The sequence below is a fragment of the Dromaius novaehollandiae genome, chromosome 1 (genome assembly GCF_036370855.1).
Source record: "Dromaius novaehollandiae isolate bDroNov1 chromosome 1, bDroNov1.hap1, whole genome shotgun sequence".
NCBI lineage: Eukaryota > Metazoa > Chordata > Aves > Casuariiformes > Dromaiidae > Dromaius > Dromaius novaehollandiae.
This window is the reverse complement of record NC_088098.1, coordinates 218,504,065-218,520,286: the sequence shown is the minus strand read 5'-3', so window position 1 is coordinate 218,520,286 and position 16,222 is coordinate 218,504,065. Positions and strand designations below refer to the sequence as shown.

The window sequence follows — 16,222 nt, the reverse complement described above, 5'->3', positions numbered from 1 at the left end:
AGTTTAAAAATTCAGGACCCTCCAGAGGCACATGGATGACAAGGTGGAGCAGACAGCCTCTAAACTAGTATTCCCCAGCTGTTTTACCACGTGCAAAATCTCTTGGATATGCTGTGTATTATATCAGTGCCACTTTGGAGTTAGTAGTTTGCATATACCTCTGTGGATTGGTTTAGTTTTCACACTGTAAACGATGGGGTTTAACACAGGGGGGACAAGAAGGTAGATATTGGCCATGAGGACATGGATCAGAGGAGACGCATGTTTCCCAAACCTGTACACCATGGATAAGCCAATCATCGGGATGTAATAAATCAGCACAGCACAGATATGAGAGACGCAGGTGTTTAGGGCCTTGAGGCGCTCTCTCTTGGATGCAATGCTCAGCACAGTCTTAATGATCATGACATAAGACAGCACAATAGACAGGGAGTCGAGCCCAAATGTGGCCAGCAGGGCAAATAAGCCGTACATGCTGTTCACCTCGACGTGTGCACATGGCAGCTGGATTAAGTTGGGGTGCAGACAGAAGGAGTGAGCCAGCACATGGGATCTGCAGAATGGCAGCCTCCTCAGAAGTATCGGCAAGGGGATCGAGACGCTCACGCTCCTCATGGTGAGCCCCAGCCCAATGAGGCCTATCCGTGGGTTGGTCAGGACAGATGCGTATTGCAGGGGGCTGTAGATGGCCACGAAGCGGTCGAAGGCCATGGCCCACAGCACCCCTGAGTCCATGATGGAAAAGCAGTGAATGAAGAACATCTGAGTGAGGCAGGCATCAAACCCGATCTCCCGTGAATCAAAGAGCAGCACGCTCAGCACCGTGGGGAGCGTAGACAGAGACACCCCAAGCTCTGCCACAGCCAACATGGAGAGGAAGAGGTACATGGGCTTGTGGAGGCTGCGCTCTGCCTTGATGACCAAGAGAACCGTGCTATTGCCTAGGATGGAAATAAGGTACATGCAGCAGAAAGGCATAGCAATCCACATGTTCCCACCTGCCATTCCTGGCATTCTGGTTAGAAGCAATGTAGAAGGTCTAAGGAAGCTGCTGTTCCTCATTTTCCTAAGGCAACATCTTTGTCCTGTCCAAGTTCCACTATCAGATCCAACACATCCTACAACAGAAGTGGCAGAGGTCAGCAAAGAGTAATCATGCAATAAAGCAAAACCTCTCTCATTCCTCTAACGGCCATGAGAGGATCGAGACTTCTGAGTTTGCCCTGAAACACTGAAAGGACAGTGGATGTCTGTGAGCTGTTCTTAGCAGGGACTAATGCAACTTCCAAGGAGCAGAAAGCTCACCGAGATGGATGGATACAGCACCTAAGTGGAGGTTGAGTTATGGCCATCTCTGGGCCATGGCAGTGTGAGATGGAGAGCAGATCGGCAGCTGGGGTCCTCTCTTGAATATGTTGCACATCTCTAGACCTGTACCTTGAGACTGCCACACAACTCTCTCACCCTGAGATCTCAAAGTGCCTTCCAGTGCTTGATGGAGGAGATCCCTGTTAGCTATAAGCTTTCTCTGCATTTTCTCTCTCTCTCTTTCTCTGTCTTTTTTCATTATTTGCACATATACTTTCATTCTTTCTTTCTCTGAATATGTAGACCTGATGATTTTTTCCCTTCCCTAAATCATCTGGGCACCAAATACTTTATACAAGTGCCTTTCCACACAGTGCTGGCTGCACCTTCCACAGCTGTGCACAGCTGAGAACCAGATACTGCTGCAGCATTTTGCAGGATCCAGCCAACAAGCCTTCTTCAGCAGGCTGCTGAGAAGCAGCACTGGGAACATCTGCTAGCCTGAGACCAAAACATTCGGAACTCGGGAATTCTTCCATGCACAAGTGCTAGTGCTCTTTTCTGGTAAAAAGCACACAACCACCAAATTGCTATGTCAGAGAGAGGAGAGCTCTGGCCATTAACAAGCCTGCAGTGCTGTGGCACACAGGAAACACCCTGCTACGCTGAGAAAACAAGATTTCAGTGCTACTTACCCACCACCAAACTCTTCTAGCCACTTTCCAAAACACAGGCAAGGACTGCTCTTCATAGTCACCTCGCCTGGCTGTAGGTATCTGCCGTGTAGACAGCTGCATCTCTGCTGCTTGTCTGGGCTCCCACCGCTCACTGGAGGGAAACAGGCACTGCCAGAAGGCAATTCATCTCCCCCAAAGGTAGATGCCTACCATAGTCAAATGAATGGTGCTCACTGCCCTCAGACAACAAGAAAACCATCTGAGGGTAAGGAGCTCTTCAGTAGATGTGCGGTCTCTAGTTCAAACTCATTAACACCAATGCTACAGCAACACTAACAAAGTGATCTGAAATTCACCACCAGCCGACATATGAAAAGCAGCCCAACAGAAGCAGAGAACTTTTGCCTGAAATATAGAGCAATGCCCTAGTACCATCAGCCTGAGCATCTTGCCTGCAGGCAGCCAGAGAATGTGCTTTTATAGCACTGGCCCACAAAATCTCACTGGACTCACAGGATCATGAGGGACTTCTGCTGCTTTTTCCGGTTGCTCCACTGTCTAAAAGCAGATGATGTAAATGTAGTGTTAACAGTGACTTCCAGGGTCAAGTCAGAGGCTGCTGTGGAACTGCATTAGGTTAGCACCAGGAGCTAAAGAGCTTTATAATCCAACCAGAATAGCTTGACATCAAACGTGTAGTAGAGAGTTTCTCACAGTGGGACTCCAGCTCCTGACAAGCCTCTGGGAAGTGCTACTACTTTTTTTCTGAAGAAATGGAATGAATTGAGTCAAAATTAAAGTAATTGACTGAATGGGCCAACCAGACTCCCATTTTCTCTGCAGCCTAACAGCTACGTAGCTCCAGCAGAAGTGTATTTGCTCTTCCTGGAGGCCCTCTGCTTGCTTCCCTGCTGGTATCCACCTCATGGAGCGACAGCAGAGCCTGGAGCCCCTTCATGGGCTCTCATGATAGCCACAGCTGCTACTGAAGATAAAGAGCTCTGAGAAATGCCAGGCAAGGGCAGACATCCCCTCTAGATCCAGTGTTGAGTGCTGTTGAGTTTGCACTACAAATACAGCAGAGGTCCCTCATGCCTTTGAACATTTGAGCTTGAATTTGGGGCACCATCTGAGCCTCATCTCATTCTGCTTCCTACACTTTCCAGATGTAAAGCACTGGTATTGTAAAATGTGTTTGCTCGTTTATTGGGATTGTTGACTTGCCTTAGTATAGAGAAATTCTGTTAGCAATGCTCTAGCTGTGATAGGGCATGCTAAGTAATTCCATCAGTGAGGAATTCCTGTATTTTTAAAAGGGTTGACATTGCATGGGACTTCTGGAATTTGCTAGTATAGGATTACTTTTGGTTTTAGCTTCTTTGGAAAAAAGCACGCTGCTTAAAGGTAAATTTTATTAATTTCCTTCTACAAGGACAATCCCCACTCCTGTCTGAGCACCTTTCCATCAAAAAGTCCAGGGAACACCAGTCATATCAGGAGAGCCACTGCAGGAAGCTCTGCTGGAAATACTCAGCCTAAGAGAGAGACTGAAACTCTTTTAATCGTGAGGGGATTCTTTTTCTTGCTTGGTAGTGAAAGAACGTGAACAGTGAGGGGTCTAGATTCTGGCAGAAGTGAACACGCCATCTCCCAGTGGTGCAAAAGCCAGACTGGATGACTTTCTGCCAAGTTCTGCCATGCAACAAATGAAATCCCCCCCTGGACTGTACTAACAGAAGAGAGAATCTAGCCATTCCTACATGAGTGCCCTGTTTAAACTCCAGGCATTGAGGAAGGGATTCTCCTGAAAAAAGGGTCATAACTTTACCCCTCAGGAAATCTGCCAAGGTCCTCAGTAAATTCTGTGCATGCTTTGAGGCACATAGGTGTGGGTCAGGTTGCCTTCTGCCGGAAGAGGAGGACCACTCTGTCGCGGATCGGTTTGGTTCTCACCCCATAAATGATGGGGTTTAACACGGGGGGCAGCAGCAGGTAGAGATTGGCCACCATGATATGGAGAGAGTGGGGGATGTTCTGCCCAAAGCGGTGGGTGAGGAATGTGAAGAGGGCAGGGGTGTAAAGTGCCAAGATGACACAGACATGGGATGCACAAGTGCTGAAGGCCTTGAGCCTTGCCTCTGTGGATGGCAGCCTCATTACTACCTGCAGGATTGTGGTGTAGGACACAAATATCACGATCACATCAAACCCTGCCACTGCAAAAGCCACAAAGAGCCCGTAAATGGCATTGACTGTGGTCTCCCCACAGGCCAGCTTCACCACAGCCATGTGCTCGCAGTAGGAGTGGGAGATGATGTGCCGCTGGCAGAAGGGCAATCTGCGGAGCAGGAAGCAGACGGGACTCACCAGAACAACCCCGCGGGCCAGCACCAGGCTCCCAAGGGTCACCACCACCGGCACGGAGAGGATGCTGGAGTGCCGGAGCGGGTAGCAGATGGCAACATAGCGATCCAAGGCCATGGCCATGAGCACGCCTGACTCCACTGACGAGAAGGCGTGGATGAAGAACAACTGAACAAGGCAGGAGAGAAACCCAATCTCCCCAGAGCCCAGCCAGAAGATGCTGAGCATTTTGGGTAGAGCGGCTGTGGAGAGGACGAGGTCGGTGAAGGCCAGCATGGCCAGGAAGAGGTACATGGGCTCATGCAGACTTGGCTCTGTCTTTAGAAAGACGAGAAGGGTGATGTTCCCCAGCACAGCAATGGCATACATCATGCCGAAGGGGAAGGCAAGCCAGAACTGCTCCTTCTCCAGCCCAGGGATGCCAACCAGGAGCAAAGTAGGAGGGTAGGAGACGGTGGTAGAGTTCGGAGACGACATGAAATGCTTTTTGTCTCCTGCCTCCATTGAGAACTCCTTTGCCCTGTAAAAAGGTGTTAAACACCCTACAGTTGACACTGTCAGTGGTAAACACAGACTGGGTTGAGGTACAGTCTGGGTGCTCAAAACCCCCCCACAGACAGACAACCCTCTAACAGCTGCTTACATTAGGTCAGGAGAGCACTTTTGAAGCAAGTGTCCTGCCATTTTCCAGTTCAAGAGCTTGATTTCACATCATGGGTCGTCTTGGAGCATGCAGCCTGGATTCCCCTAGGATGAAACCAGATTGGACGATTCCTCCCAGGAACACATCTGCTACTCTGCAGCCTTCAAAGTCCAAGGGACCAGAGTAGACCTGCTCCAAAGGAAACCTGCTTGAAATGTGTGTAGTGGGGGTGGGAGGTTTTAAGCACCAGCCCTTTAGCTCTACAGAAGCTGTCTTTTTGCACTGTGGTGCTCGCTCACATCAACAGCAGCAGGGAGTGTTTGCCACGGTCGAGAAGCAGCACATCTCAGTGGGGATGGGAAACACTGAGCCAGTGCCATGGTCTTTTGGCAATGCCCCTACAAATGTAGCCCGCTAGCGATGTCCATTCTCCCCCCTACAAAAAGACAGGAGCTTACTCCATCTGCGCATGTTGCTCAGCTCATGCCTTGTCCCTGGGAACTGGGAGAAAAAGGTTCCTTGAAAACAAAAACCCCTGCAACACAGACTAATCCGGTACTCCTGACCTTACAAGACCCTTCCAAAGTCTGCCTGGGACCAAGACCACTTGCATCAGAGAGCCAAAGAGGGACCTGGAAGTCGAGCAGTGGAGGAGACAATAGCAGCCTGCAAGAAAGCAGGTGGGCTCTCCCCTGAGGATCTGCTTTGAGCTGAGCAGGTTTCAGGAGCTGCTCTGCTCCCTCTGCAGCTGGCACTGGGATGTCCCAGCCCATCACCCCAGCACTGCCACCAGGCCCTGCCACAGCTGGGTCGTGGTGGACTGTTCTTCACACCTTACAAATACTCATGGCTCAGGGACCACCTTCAGTCTAGCAGAAAGTTCCTGGTTTTTAACGCAGCTGCAAATAGCCCAGGGATGGAAGTTCCTGATCTTTCCCTTTCTCTAGTCCACCTCCTTCCTCCCAGCTGCCTCCGTTGCTTCTACTTGCCTTACTCCTTCATTCTCCCATGGAGAGCAACAGCAACGTGGACATAATTCCCAGGCCAAAGCAGCAGGAAATACAGACCACTTGCCCGTCAGCTTTGCCGGGGCTATTGCAGCACTTGCTGCTGCTGCCCAGGAGGAGCACGGACATGAAGGACTGTGCTGCAGAACAACCAGTCTCTGCCCTAACCCTCAATACTCACCTGCCTGCTGCGGGGTTCCAGGCAGGGACGCTGCACTGAGGAGACCAGCAGACAGTTATATATCTGCCAGATAAACCCCAGCAGGGAGCTCTGCCTTTCTCCTGCTCCTTCCTACATCATTAGAGAAAGAGAGAGAGAAAGCAACAATTTTAACCCCTTCACTGCCAGTGACCTCACAGACAGCTCCATTTTGCCCAGTTTGATTTTGGTTTCCTTGCAGTGTATTTAGTTGGAGGATGACTCCAGATCAATGGGCTTGTTCAAGATTGAATCACAGAACTGGGTTTTTAAATGATTACTGCAGCAGCAGGATTTATGAACTACTTCCCAAAGAGCAAAAATCCATGCTTTCTCTGTTACTTTTTGCCTGTAGCCCTAGTACATGCTGTGAGAGGGAAATCAGTACCCTCATGCCCATTATATGGATGATGCCACTGAAGTGTAAAGACGTCCTATAAGCAGAAGCAGATGTAGGAGCCTGTGTTGTGTTTATTGACTTAGTTTCAGAGGTCTGCAGCACGCTGCGCGTGGTTTTGGTGTTTTTTGTGGTGTTCAGTAGAGAATGTCTCTGTGAATTCTTTGTCAAGGTCATTTTGAATTAAAAACTAAGCCTTGCAGGTCAAGCCACCAAATGAAATCTTGGGCCACCATGTCAACCCCCAACACAGCCTACCGGGACCACAGGAATTTCTGTCATCACTGGGGTTAAGAAAGATGATGCAATGGCAGCAGCTGTTATCATCTGTGTCAGAGATTCCCCAACTTTCTGGACACAGGTGCCAGCACTCAGCCTTGCCACATCCCACCAGGCTCTCTGAGGCAGCAGCACGAACCACCTTTGCTGCAGCGCCCCGGTCCCTGCAGGGCAATGCTCCTTGGCTAAAGTCGGGACAAAAAGATGGAAAGGAAGGACCCCATGCAGTTTTTGCTGGCACCCAGGGGAAATCCCTCATGCCTCCCTACTCTGAGGCTCTGTTAGCTGTCTTCTTGAAAAATAGATGGCTAGGAAATAAAATACAGTGTTTTCAGGATGGTTTGTTCATTCTTATTATTTTTCTCTGAACACCAAAGGAAACAAAAGAAGCAACATATGGAGAATGAGCAGGAGCCCTTTTTCAATGCCACGGCCTTCTGGAAGGACTTTAGGTCCGTAACCCATCTCTGGAAAATTCATTCACACTTGCCCAAATCATATTAGGCAGGTACAGGTTGTTTTCATTCTTATGAATAGTTGTCACCCTTCTAAGCTGTAATAAAACAGGATATGACAAAAAGGACAGGGTACAAAATTGCCTTGAAGTCCCAGATGGCAACTACTTGTAACTTGCTTAGAGGGCAATATTTATTTTGAAATAAAACATGCTTTAATTTGGCAGGAAAGGTTATAAAAAGATCTGTTTCATGGAAACTGAAGCTACAGACTACACTATAGACTACAGGCTACAAAAGGATGCACATTTTACAATGTATGTTAGCTTGCAATTGCAAGAAAATGTACCAGACTGCAGTGCGTTTTTCTCTCTTGAAGGCCCCAAACCAAGACAGCACATGTCTTTGGTAAGATGCCTGTTTCAGCACATCTAGACGTTATGGACAAGGTGCAAGATGCTGTGGGTGCAACCCTTTGACCTGTGTTGACCAGAAGGACAGAGGGGCATAAAGTTTTTGTGTGGACTTAATATCCGCCAAATACAATCCCACAAACTTCTTTTGGTGCCAGTTCTTCCCATGAGGGATCTGGAATAGTGCTGATGGAGGCACAAGGTACCACAGGGCCAAATAAATGTCATACCCCATGGGCAACAGTATGATGAAGCTTTTCAGGAGAAGAAGGGCTTCTGGTTCCCCTGCCTCGCTGCTTCTCAGCCTGGGACCCGTAAACCACTTCTGCATGCTCACACCTGGCAGTGATGGGGTAGGAGAGCTCCCGGAATCCAAGAAAGAGAGACTCTGCCATTTTGGGGGTGGAGGCATTATTCTTTGCTTTCATCCCCCTCAAAGGAAATCCTTGTTCACTGCCAGCTTTCCACGTATTTTCCTTTCTTTGTTTTTCCAGAATGTTTCCTTCCTTTTTCCCACATCAGCTTGCCTTTTTATGCTTATATGTACGGGGGCCACAAGGGTACGTGTCAAGGAGAGGAAGGCTTCCCGGAGAGGTTGTGCAGTCTCCCTCCTTGGTGATTTCTAGGATCCAACTGAATGGAGCCATGAGCAAGCGTGTATTTTTGGCATATAAATGCAAATCCTTGCCACAGTGTGCCCTTGTGGCAAAGGAGGCCAACAGCCTCCCGGGCTGCATCAGGAGGAGCATGGCCAGCAGATCAAGGCAGGTGATTCTTCCCCTCTACTCAGCCCTGGTGAGGCCACACTTGCAGTGCTGGACCCAGTGCTGGGCTCCCCAGTACAACTATAGTACTAAACTACGTAAATCAGAAAAAGAGTCTGTTTGTTGTAAAGAATGGTGTGTCAAGGACACATCAGTCATGTGCATATTGGGATGGAGGCAGGTGGTGGGATCAGCTGCCAGGAGCTGTGGGTGCTCTCTCTGGCCTGCCTTAATCATGGGCACACATCACCCGTCTCCGTGGAGCCTGCCCTGCTGCAGATACACTGCAAAGGCTGTGGGCTGATGCAGAGCTGTGAAGATGGAGTCACCCAGGTTTGCAAAACAGGCTGAAAGTGTCAGGTGGAAGATAAAACGTATTTTGCTCCTAACAGATATTGTATGCAGTTTTTACAAGGGTTAAGAAAAAGAATTAGTCAAACATCAGTGATAAGATAATTAATGGAGTCTCGGCTACAAAAAATAGTAGGGGTGTGAGTTTTATCATGCTTCTCAGAGAAGCATACTTGTTTTCTCTACACTGAAACACTCTCCGCAACAGCCGTGGCATATTGCCTGTCTATTGGGAATGAAACTCTCAAAACTCCTGCTGAAAGGTGTAATGGATTAATAACACCTCAGAGCCTTGGAAGGAATTATTAGTCACATTTTAACATCAATCTAAGGAGCATGCTAACTGGAGGACTCTCAGATATGATCTGTTCTGGTTCCCACAGTCACCAGAATTACAGGAGCAGAAAGAACATTTCTCTTCACTTTCCAAGAGAGGAAAGACAAAATAGTCTTTAACTGACTCTGTGCTGCTGCTGCCAGGGTTATGCATAGTGTAAGGCGTGATCGCATGTCTCTGCAGGGAATTCTTCCCTGTCAGAAATGTCAGCACAACAGAGGATTTCTCAAGGCAGGTCTTGCAGCTAGTGAGATCTGGGTACATTCATAGCAACATGCAGGCATCCCTGTGATATGTTGGTCTTGTTTTTGCTCACGACTTGAAATGAGGAGAAGCTGCAATGTACTTTGCTTTAGTAAAAGATGCCTTCTTGATTTTGAGATGCAAATAGCGGCATTGCTTCCTCCAAGACACAGTGTGGAAAAACCCAGGCTAGTGTCTGCTTCCGCAGCAGCCGTTTCTGACACGTCTGTTATTTAGGCTGCCCTGCTTGCTGCGGAGATGCTTGGACAGAAAGTGGGTCTGTCAGTGAAACAAGGGGCATTTGTGCATGAATGGTTTCCTTTTTCCCATGTGTAAACTGCTGGGTTGAAAGGTGCTTATCAGATGACACTTCCAAAGGACGCCTCTCACAAGATACCTGTCCCTCCATATGGGCAAAACCCTTATGACCAAGGACAGCCAGAGCTTGGCACCTCCCCAGCTCGTCTGCACGTGTCTGAGCGGGTTGGCACATGCTTTGCCCAGCACAGAGGCAGCCCCGTTGCTGAAGGGGCTTCTTGCATCAGCACTTTGACAAGGCGGTGCTCACAAAGCCTCTGCCTGGTCCCCCTCACCTGCTGCAGGTGAGACCACCCGTGCCTGTGCCTCACCTGTGCCCAGGTCCCCCCCAGGTCCCTCTGCACAACCCCACCGTCCTCAGCAGGTGCAGAGACCGGCATTTTAGAGCTAGGCTGTAGGAACAGATTGCAAGCACTGGCTGGCAACAGGGCCACAGCACTTCTCCTGTGTCACCAGCAAAATCTGAGGTCGTGGCAACTGCAACACTGATGCAAAAGCTTTGAGAACTATCATCTGGATATTGAGAGGTTTGTGATCCCCCTTAGTAACCTTTGGAAAAGGAGGATTTGAAACTCCACTGTGATTCACCCTATCCGATCTGCCTTCCTCACTCCTTTTCTCCTCCTCCTCCCCTCTGTTTAGTGCTCTTCCAGGCCAGATTACATTTAAGAAGAGAACCAGACACATGCGCAGTTTCCATCCCAAACCAGAAGTGGTGGGATCAAGTGTTTTGAAATGATGAGGCATGAGCTGCTTTGTCATATCCAAGGACTAACTGGGCCTTCAGTGTAGTAATTCTCTCATTACTGGCACAAAAGGAACACAGAAACCAAATTCTTTTTGTTCTTGTTGGCAGCCTTAGATCACCTGTCCCTCAGTCTTCTTTTGCCCAGCCTAAACAGCCACTGCTGTGCAGGTGGGTCCCCAGGCTCCACCCCACAGAAAGGAAGAGTTCCTGCTGAGGCACCCAGATACTCACTGCGCAGGAACAAGTGGACAAAGAGCCCATTTAAGGCAACTGGGCAACATCAGAAAGGAAGTGTTTCTGTCTTTTGCAGCTCTCACATTCCAGCATGGTATCTCTGAAGGAGATACACGCACATGGCTGTGGCCACAGCAGCAGTTCTGTGGCCGATGGCTGGGGGGGTCCTCTGGGTTGCGTCTGGGTGACGGACATGGGACAAGTCCCTGAGCTGTGCCCAGGGTGGCTCCAAAGCGATCCTGTCACCGCTGCAGCAGTGCTCAGAGCTGCACAGACCACCACCCTCCTAGATACTGCAAAGCATCCGCTGGCATCCAGGAGACTTTTTGCAAAGAGGTGCAAAGGGGTACCTTGTTTTAACCAACACTCAGTGATGAAATCCAAGCAGTGGTTCCAAAGAGCCATGTCTCCACATTACCCTCCAACCTGGCCTGGTGCAGAGCAGCAGTTCCACCCCGGAACCAACACCTTCAGCTGCCGCAACAGGTCACACTCCAGGGGCCCCAAACTGTGTCGGTGACATCCCCACCAGCTGCATCGGGAGATCACAAACTCAACGCGTGCCTGGACACCTGCATGAAGACAGTGAAATGGAGGAGTCTCGATCTGGAGTTGAATCCCATCCTGATGTCTTCTTCATTGGAAATTAATTGCAGAACTGATTGCCTTTGTCCAGTGTTTGGCATTTGAAAAATGTATCTTTCTATTAGAAGAAGAAAGAAAGAAAGACAAACCCCATGAAAATTAGATGTTTTCTGTTTATTTCCTGATGAGATTCCCATAAACATTTAGGATCCTTGTGGCTGTTCTTGCAGCTCCCTTGTGCTGCTGCCAAGGTGATGGCAGGGAGAGGTGCCATTAAACCCCTGGAGTGTGCAGCTGGTGACCTCAGCCCCTGCACAAGGTCCCAGGGGACCCTAATCGGTGCTGGGATTTCACATGGGCATTATAAAAGCACACGGTTTCCTCCACATGTGGAACATCCAGGCACGAGAGTGATGCTCTGTCCTGCTGCCTGGTCTGCTGCAGGAGCAGAGCAGAGCAGAGCGGAGCGGAGCGGAGTGGAGCAGAGCACATCGGAAGGGGCAGCACCTTTTCATATGTAAGTCTCAGTTCATCTTGATGTTTTAATTTTGAAAGTGTCATTTTCCATTCAGATTTGGTGAGAAAGGAGAGCTCTGGTCAGCAATCAGTTGCTTACCTATTGCTGCACTCCTGCAGCTCTTTCACACTCTCCATCATCTCACCACCCAGGTAGCTCTTACCAGAGCACCCCTTGTGTATTTATCTACCTTTCCACACATGTCTTCATTGACTGTTTGTATCTCTTCCTGGCACAGTCCATTGCCTGCTCCTGATGTGTTCCCCGGCCACCTTGCAGAGACTCTGCAGGAATGCAGTGTGGGATATCCACTGACTGAGGGAGGGGGCATTTCTGCAGAGAGCAACAGCCAGTGCTCTAACAACGTATTTCAGGCAGGATTTAAAGCCCTGAAGCCAGTCTCTGACAGCTGTGTATCTTCATGGCATCCTTCACAAAATAGAGGTTATTCCCTGTCTGCTGATGGGACAGGGTCTTGCTCCTTCCCCTGGAGCTGGGGCAATGCAGCAGGTGACCTGACTCCGCTGGCCTTGCTTCTGGGGAGCCTGGCAGATGGTGCTGCAAAGCGTGACCAAGCAAGCAGCTGCAAAAGCAATGCTAGTCTTTTCCCAGTTTAATGCATATTCACTCAAGTCAGAACAGCTGACGATGCACAGAGTGAAGAACATAAGCTTTTATTTTTGCAGGATGTCCAAAGCAAGTTAGAGAGGATGAAGAGGAGGCCTGAGTTCAAGACTGAGCACCCAAATTCAGGTACCGAGAGCTACTCTTGCTTACAATAATCAGAGCACTCTGGAAAGCTGTCTGCTAATGTAGCTTCTCCAGCCAATGATTTAGCTGGCTCAGTAAGAACTGGAGGCACAGATGTCTGCAGCTTTGTCTGAGATGTGGGGCAGCTGGGAAGACACTCATTCCATTTTTCATGACACATGAATGAGTTTAGCCACGTGCACCCAAATTAAGCAAGGGCACGTCCCCTGTTTGCATAGGCAGATGGAAGATGAAATCCTGGAGTGCTGAGGGCTGGAGAAGTTTGACTTTTTCCATATCGACGACTGTAGCCCCTGAAGAGAACAGCAGACAAGTCCAGCAAATGCTTGCTGCTCCCACAGCAGTTCAGTCTATAGGTGTGTTTTACAACTTTTTTTAAGCTGCAACCCCCCCACCCCTCCCAACGATGCAGAGCCTGTATCCAAAATGTAATCCCTTTGACAACAGCTTTGCTTGTATTAGTTGTATTTCGTATACCTCTCTTTCTCGCTGAGGCATCTGTGGGCCATGGCGTGGAAGACCTTTGTGAACAGTTCTGTAGAAGTAATGAGAGCTGGGTTTGTGTATGCGTTGCTTAATGTTTTTACCTGTAACTATTAGTTGTAATAACATCACTGCTAAGAGTTCTAGTTGCTCTATATAGACTGCTAACATGCATGTCTACTGAAACACCTGTCACTTCTGCTAGCTCGATATGCTATCAATAGAAGTTGTAGTAATGGCAACAACAATTACAATAATAAAGTAAAGGAAGATGATAATGTTCTAAATTTGCTGATGCCTTATGAAAGTTAGACCTGCCAGACTGCTCATGTCCCCTCTGGGATCAGAGTGGGTGACAGATAAATTTCAGCAATTGCTTCTGTTTCTATCACTCCTGGGAGCCCTTGTTCTTGAGCACAACCCCATGGTGCCAGGCGCTGCACAAACACAGGAGAGAGAAAAACTTCCACCTCTTCCCCTTCATCTTTGGCAAGGGGATAGGTTGAGGTCAAAACTCAGCAGTCAGGTAGAAGGAAGTGCAGGTGGTTTGCAGGGAGCTCCAAACAAGGCATCCTGCATGGGACGAAAGACAAAAGTCTGAAAAGCTAGCGAGTGAGCCAGCGGAGCTGCCTGGGTGGGATGGTGCCTGTGAGCAAGGACAGACAGCATGCTGGAGGCCTCGTCTGGGAAAGGCAACAAGAAGCTGTCCTCTGTTGCAGTAGCTCCTGGGCGGGTGGAGGGCTGCCTGGAGGAGGTGGGGCTGATCCAGATGGTGAGCAGGACAGTGGTCCCCCCAGCAGCGTCCTGCATGGAGGTGGGTGGAGGGGTAGGCTGTGTGCATCAGGGCCTGGGAGCAGAGATGGGAAGAGGGCTGGAGGACAGCTTTATCTGGGGGATGGAGAGGGAAGGCTATAGACAGTTTGTGAACTTGACGTGCCTGGGTGTCGACAAGTGGAGAGAGACTCAGATGGACCTAGAGACCAGGGCCTGAGTGACAGGGCAGGACAGTGACGTTGCTTACAGTGACTGAGAGAAGGGACTGCAGCAACATGTTGGCAGGGATGCAGCCCTGCTGCAATAAATAATGCTAGTATCTGCTTTACAGGGGAGGAACCAAGAGGAAATGAAAGAGGGACAACAACTGAATCCAGAGCTCCCAAATTCTACCCTCTGCTCCAGTACATCTTCAGGGAGGAGAAAAGAAAAGAGTTCTTCACCCCGAGTCCCTGCCTCGCATTCTGCTGGCAGCTTGCCTTCATCTCCCTGTGGAATCGCAACCTATGCCACCTTGGAACATTAATGAAAAAGGAGGCCTTCAGCTCAAGCAGGGCTTGAGCCTGGAGCAAGCATGTCCCCGCAGAACAGCACTGATGCCCTGGCCTTCCTGCTCGTAGGCATTCCTGGGCTGGCTGATCTCCAGCGCTGGCTTTCCATCCCTTTCTTTCTGATGTATCTCCTTGCACTTCTGGGAAACTGCACCATCCTTCTGGTTGTGAGAACATATCCAAGGCTCCATGAGCCCATGTACTATTTCCTCTCTATGCTGGCCACCACAGACCTGGGTCTAACCCTGTCCACCTTGCCCACAATGCCACAGGTGTTCTGGTTCAATGCCATGGAGATCAGCTTCCCAGTCTGCCTCCTCCAGATGTTCTGCATCCATGCCTTCTCCTTCATGGAGTCCTCAGTGCTTCTGGCCATGGCCTTTGATCGCTACGTGGCCATCTGCTACCCGCTGAGATATTCCGCCATCCTTACGCCTACAAGGATTGCAACGGTTGCACTGGGGATTGTCTGCCGATGCACTCTCACTCTGCTCCCGTTAATCTGCCTTCTTACACGCATGTCATTCTGCAGGTCCCGTGTGCTTTCTCACTCCTACTGCCTGCATCAGGACATAATACGGCTGGCATGCACAGACACCACGCCGAACAACCTGTATGGCTTAACTCTAGTGCTGCTGATAGTGATCCTAGACCCAGTGCTTATCACCGTGTCCTACATCATGATCATTAGGAGCGTGCTGGGCACTGCCTCCAGAGAGGAACGGGCCAAAGCCCTGAACACTTGCATATCTCACTTCTCTGCTGTCCTGATCTTCTATGTCCCCATGGTCGGCCTGTCCATTATACACCGCTATGGGAAGACTGCTGCACCCATTAGCCGTGTTCTCATGGCCAACATCTACCTTTTCATCCCACCTGTCTTGAACCCTATCATCTACAGTTTGCAAACCAAGCACATTCGCAAAGGCGTCACCAGGCTCCTGTGTCAAAGGCTGGCCTGGCCTGGCCGTGGCCAGCAGCCCGGGAGTCAGGAAGAACTGGGAAGCTTGCCAAAAGGAAGGGCATAGAAATTCTGACAAAATGTGACAGGGCAAACAGAAAGAGGAGCTTAAGAGAGCTCAAAGAAATCAATGGGAAGAGCACCTTGTGAAGGGTGCTCAAAGGGACAGTTAAATGTTCACTAACTTTATGAAAAGCAGCAGTCCAGCTAGGAAACTGATGAACTACGTGGTGACCCAGGGTGAGAGTCTCACTCAGAGGTGACAAGGCTCTGGCAGAGAGGCTCACTGAATTCTTTGCACCAGATTTTGCCACTGAAGGTGGTGGGTAGACTCTTACACCTGATGCAGTGCTCATAGCAGATGGACTGCAGGATCTTGATCAATCTGAAGGAAAGATGGAGGAAGGATTACACCAAATAAATGTCAGTTAAATAAGAGTAAGTCCCAGGACCATGAGTCGTTCATCCGACAGGCCATAAGGAACTCAGGTGTGAAACTGCAGAACTGCCGGACCCAGCACGAGGATGCGTAACTCCATCACAAATGGTCCCTGTGCTGGAGGACAGGGGATTGCCACTTGAACTCCACTTGCAACAGGGACTCTAGGGGGGCCCCTAAGATCTGCCGACCAGTGGGCCTGATCTCTGTCCTTGCTGAGACAGTAGAGGCTACGGTAAAGAATAAGGTCACCAAGCATACAGAGAAGTGTGGTCTTGCAAAGAACCAGCCAGGCTACTGCAAAGGGAAATCCTGCCCCCGCAGTAGGTCAGACTTCTGTGAGGCTCTCTACAAACAGGGAGATCCAGTGGATGTAAGACATCTGGATGCCCCAAAAGTCTGAT

The 16,222-nt window shown here is 49.5% G+C and overlaps 3 protein-coding genes across 5 annotated transcripts; 1 reads left to right on the top strand and 2 right to left on the bottom strand.

The window, feature by feature from the left end:
* On the bottom strand, positions 1–6,256 carry LOC135327203 (olfactory receptor 51G2-like). Of its 3 annotated transcripts, XM_064505310.1 has the most exons (3): positions 6,181–6,256; positions 4,993–5,181; positions 1–1,118 (listed from the first exon to the last, which is right to left on the bottom strand). In XM_064505310.1, the coding sequence occupies exon 3, from the start codon at positions 1,060–1,062 to the stop codon at positions 124–126; it is 939 nt and encodes a 312-aa protein (XP_064361380.1). In that variant the 5' UTR covers positions 1,063–1,118; positions 4,993–5,181; positions 6,181–6,256; the 3' UTR covers positions 1–123. The 3 variants fall into 3 exon arrangements, with proteins under 3 accessions (XP_064361380.1, XP_064361382.1, XP_064361381.1); XM_064505312.1 differs by lacking the exon at positions 4,993–5,181 and having other exon boundaries at positions 6,181–6,227; XM_064505311.1 differs by lacking the exons at positions 4,993–5,181; positions 6,181–6,256 and adding an exon at positions 2,004–2,860.
* LOC135330706 (olfactory receptor 52R1-like) lies at positions 3,720–4,871 on the bottom strand. Its single transcript, XM_064525308.1, has one exon. It carries the CDS (start codon positions 4,851–4,853, stop codon positions 3,879–3,881), a length of 975 nt encoding a protein of 324 aa, XP_064381378.1. The 5' UTR covers positions 4,854–4,871; the 3' UTR covers positions 3,720–3,878.
* Positions 6,257–14,441: 8,185 nt separating the features above from the next.
* LOC135327202 (olfactory receptor 51M1-like) lies at positions 14,442–15,831 on the top strand. The gene is made up of 2 exons (XM_064505309.1): positions 14,442–15,347; positions 15,699–15,831. Exons 1-2 carry the CDS (start codon positions 14,442–14,444, stop codon positions 15,735–15,737), a joined length of 945 nt encoding a protein of 314 aa, XP_064361379.1. The 3' UTR covers positions 15,738–15,831.
* Positions 15,832–16,222: the final 391 nt, after the last annotated feature.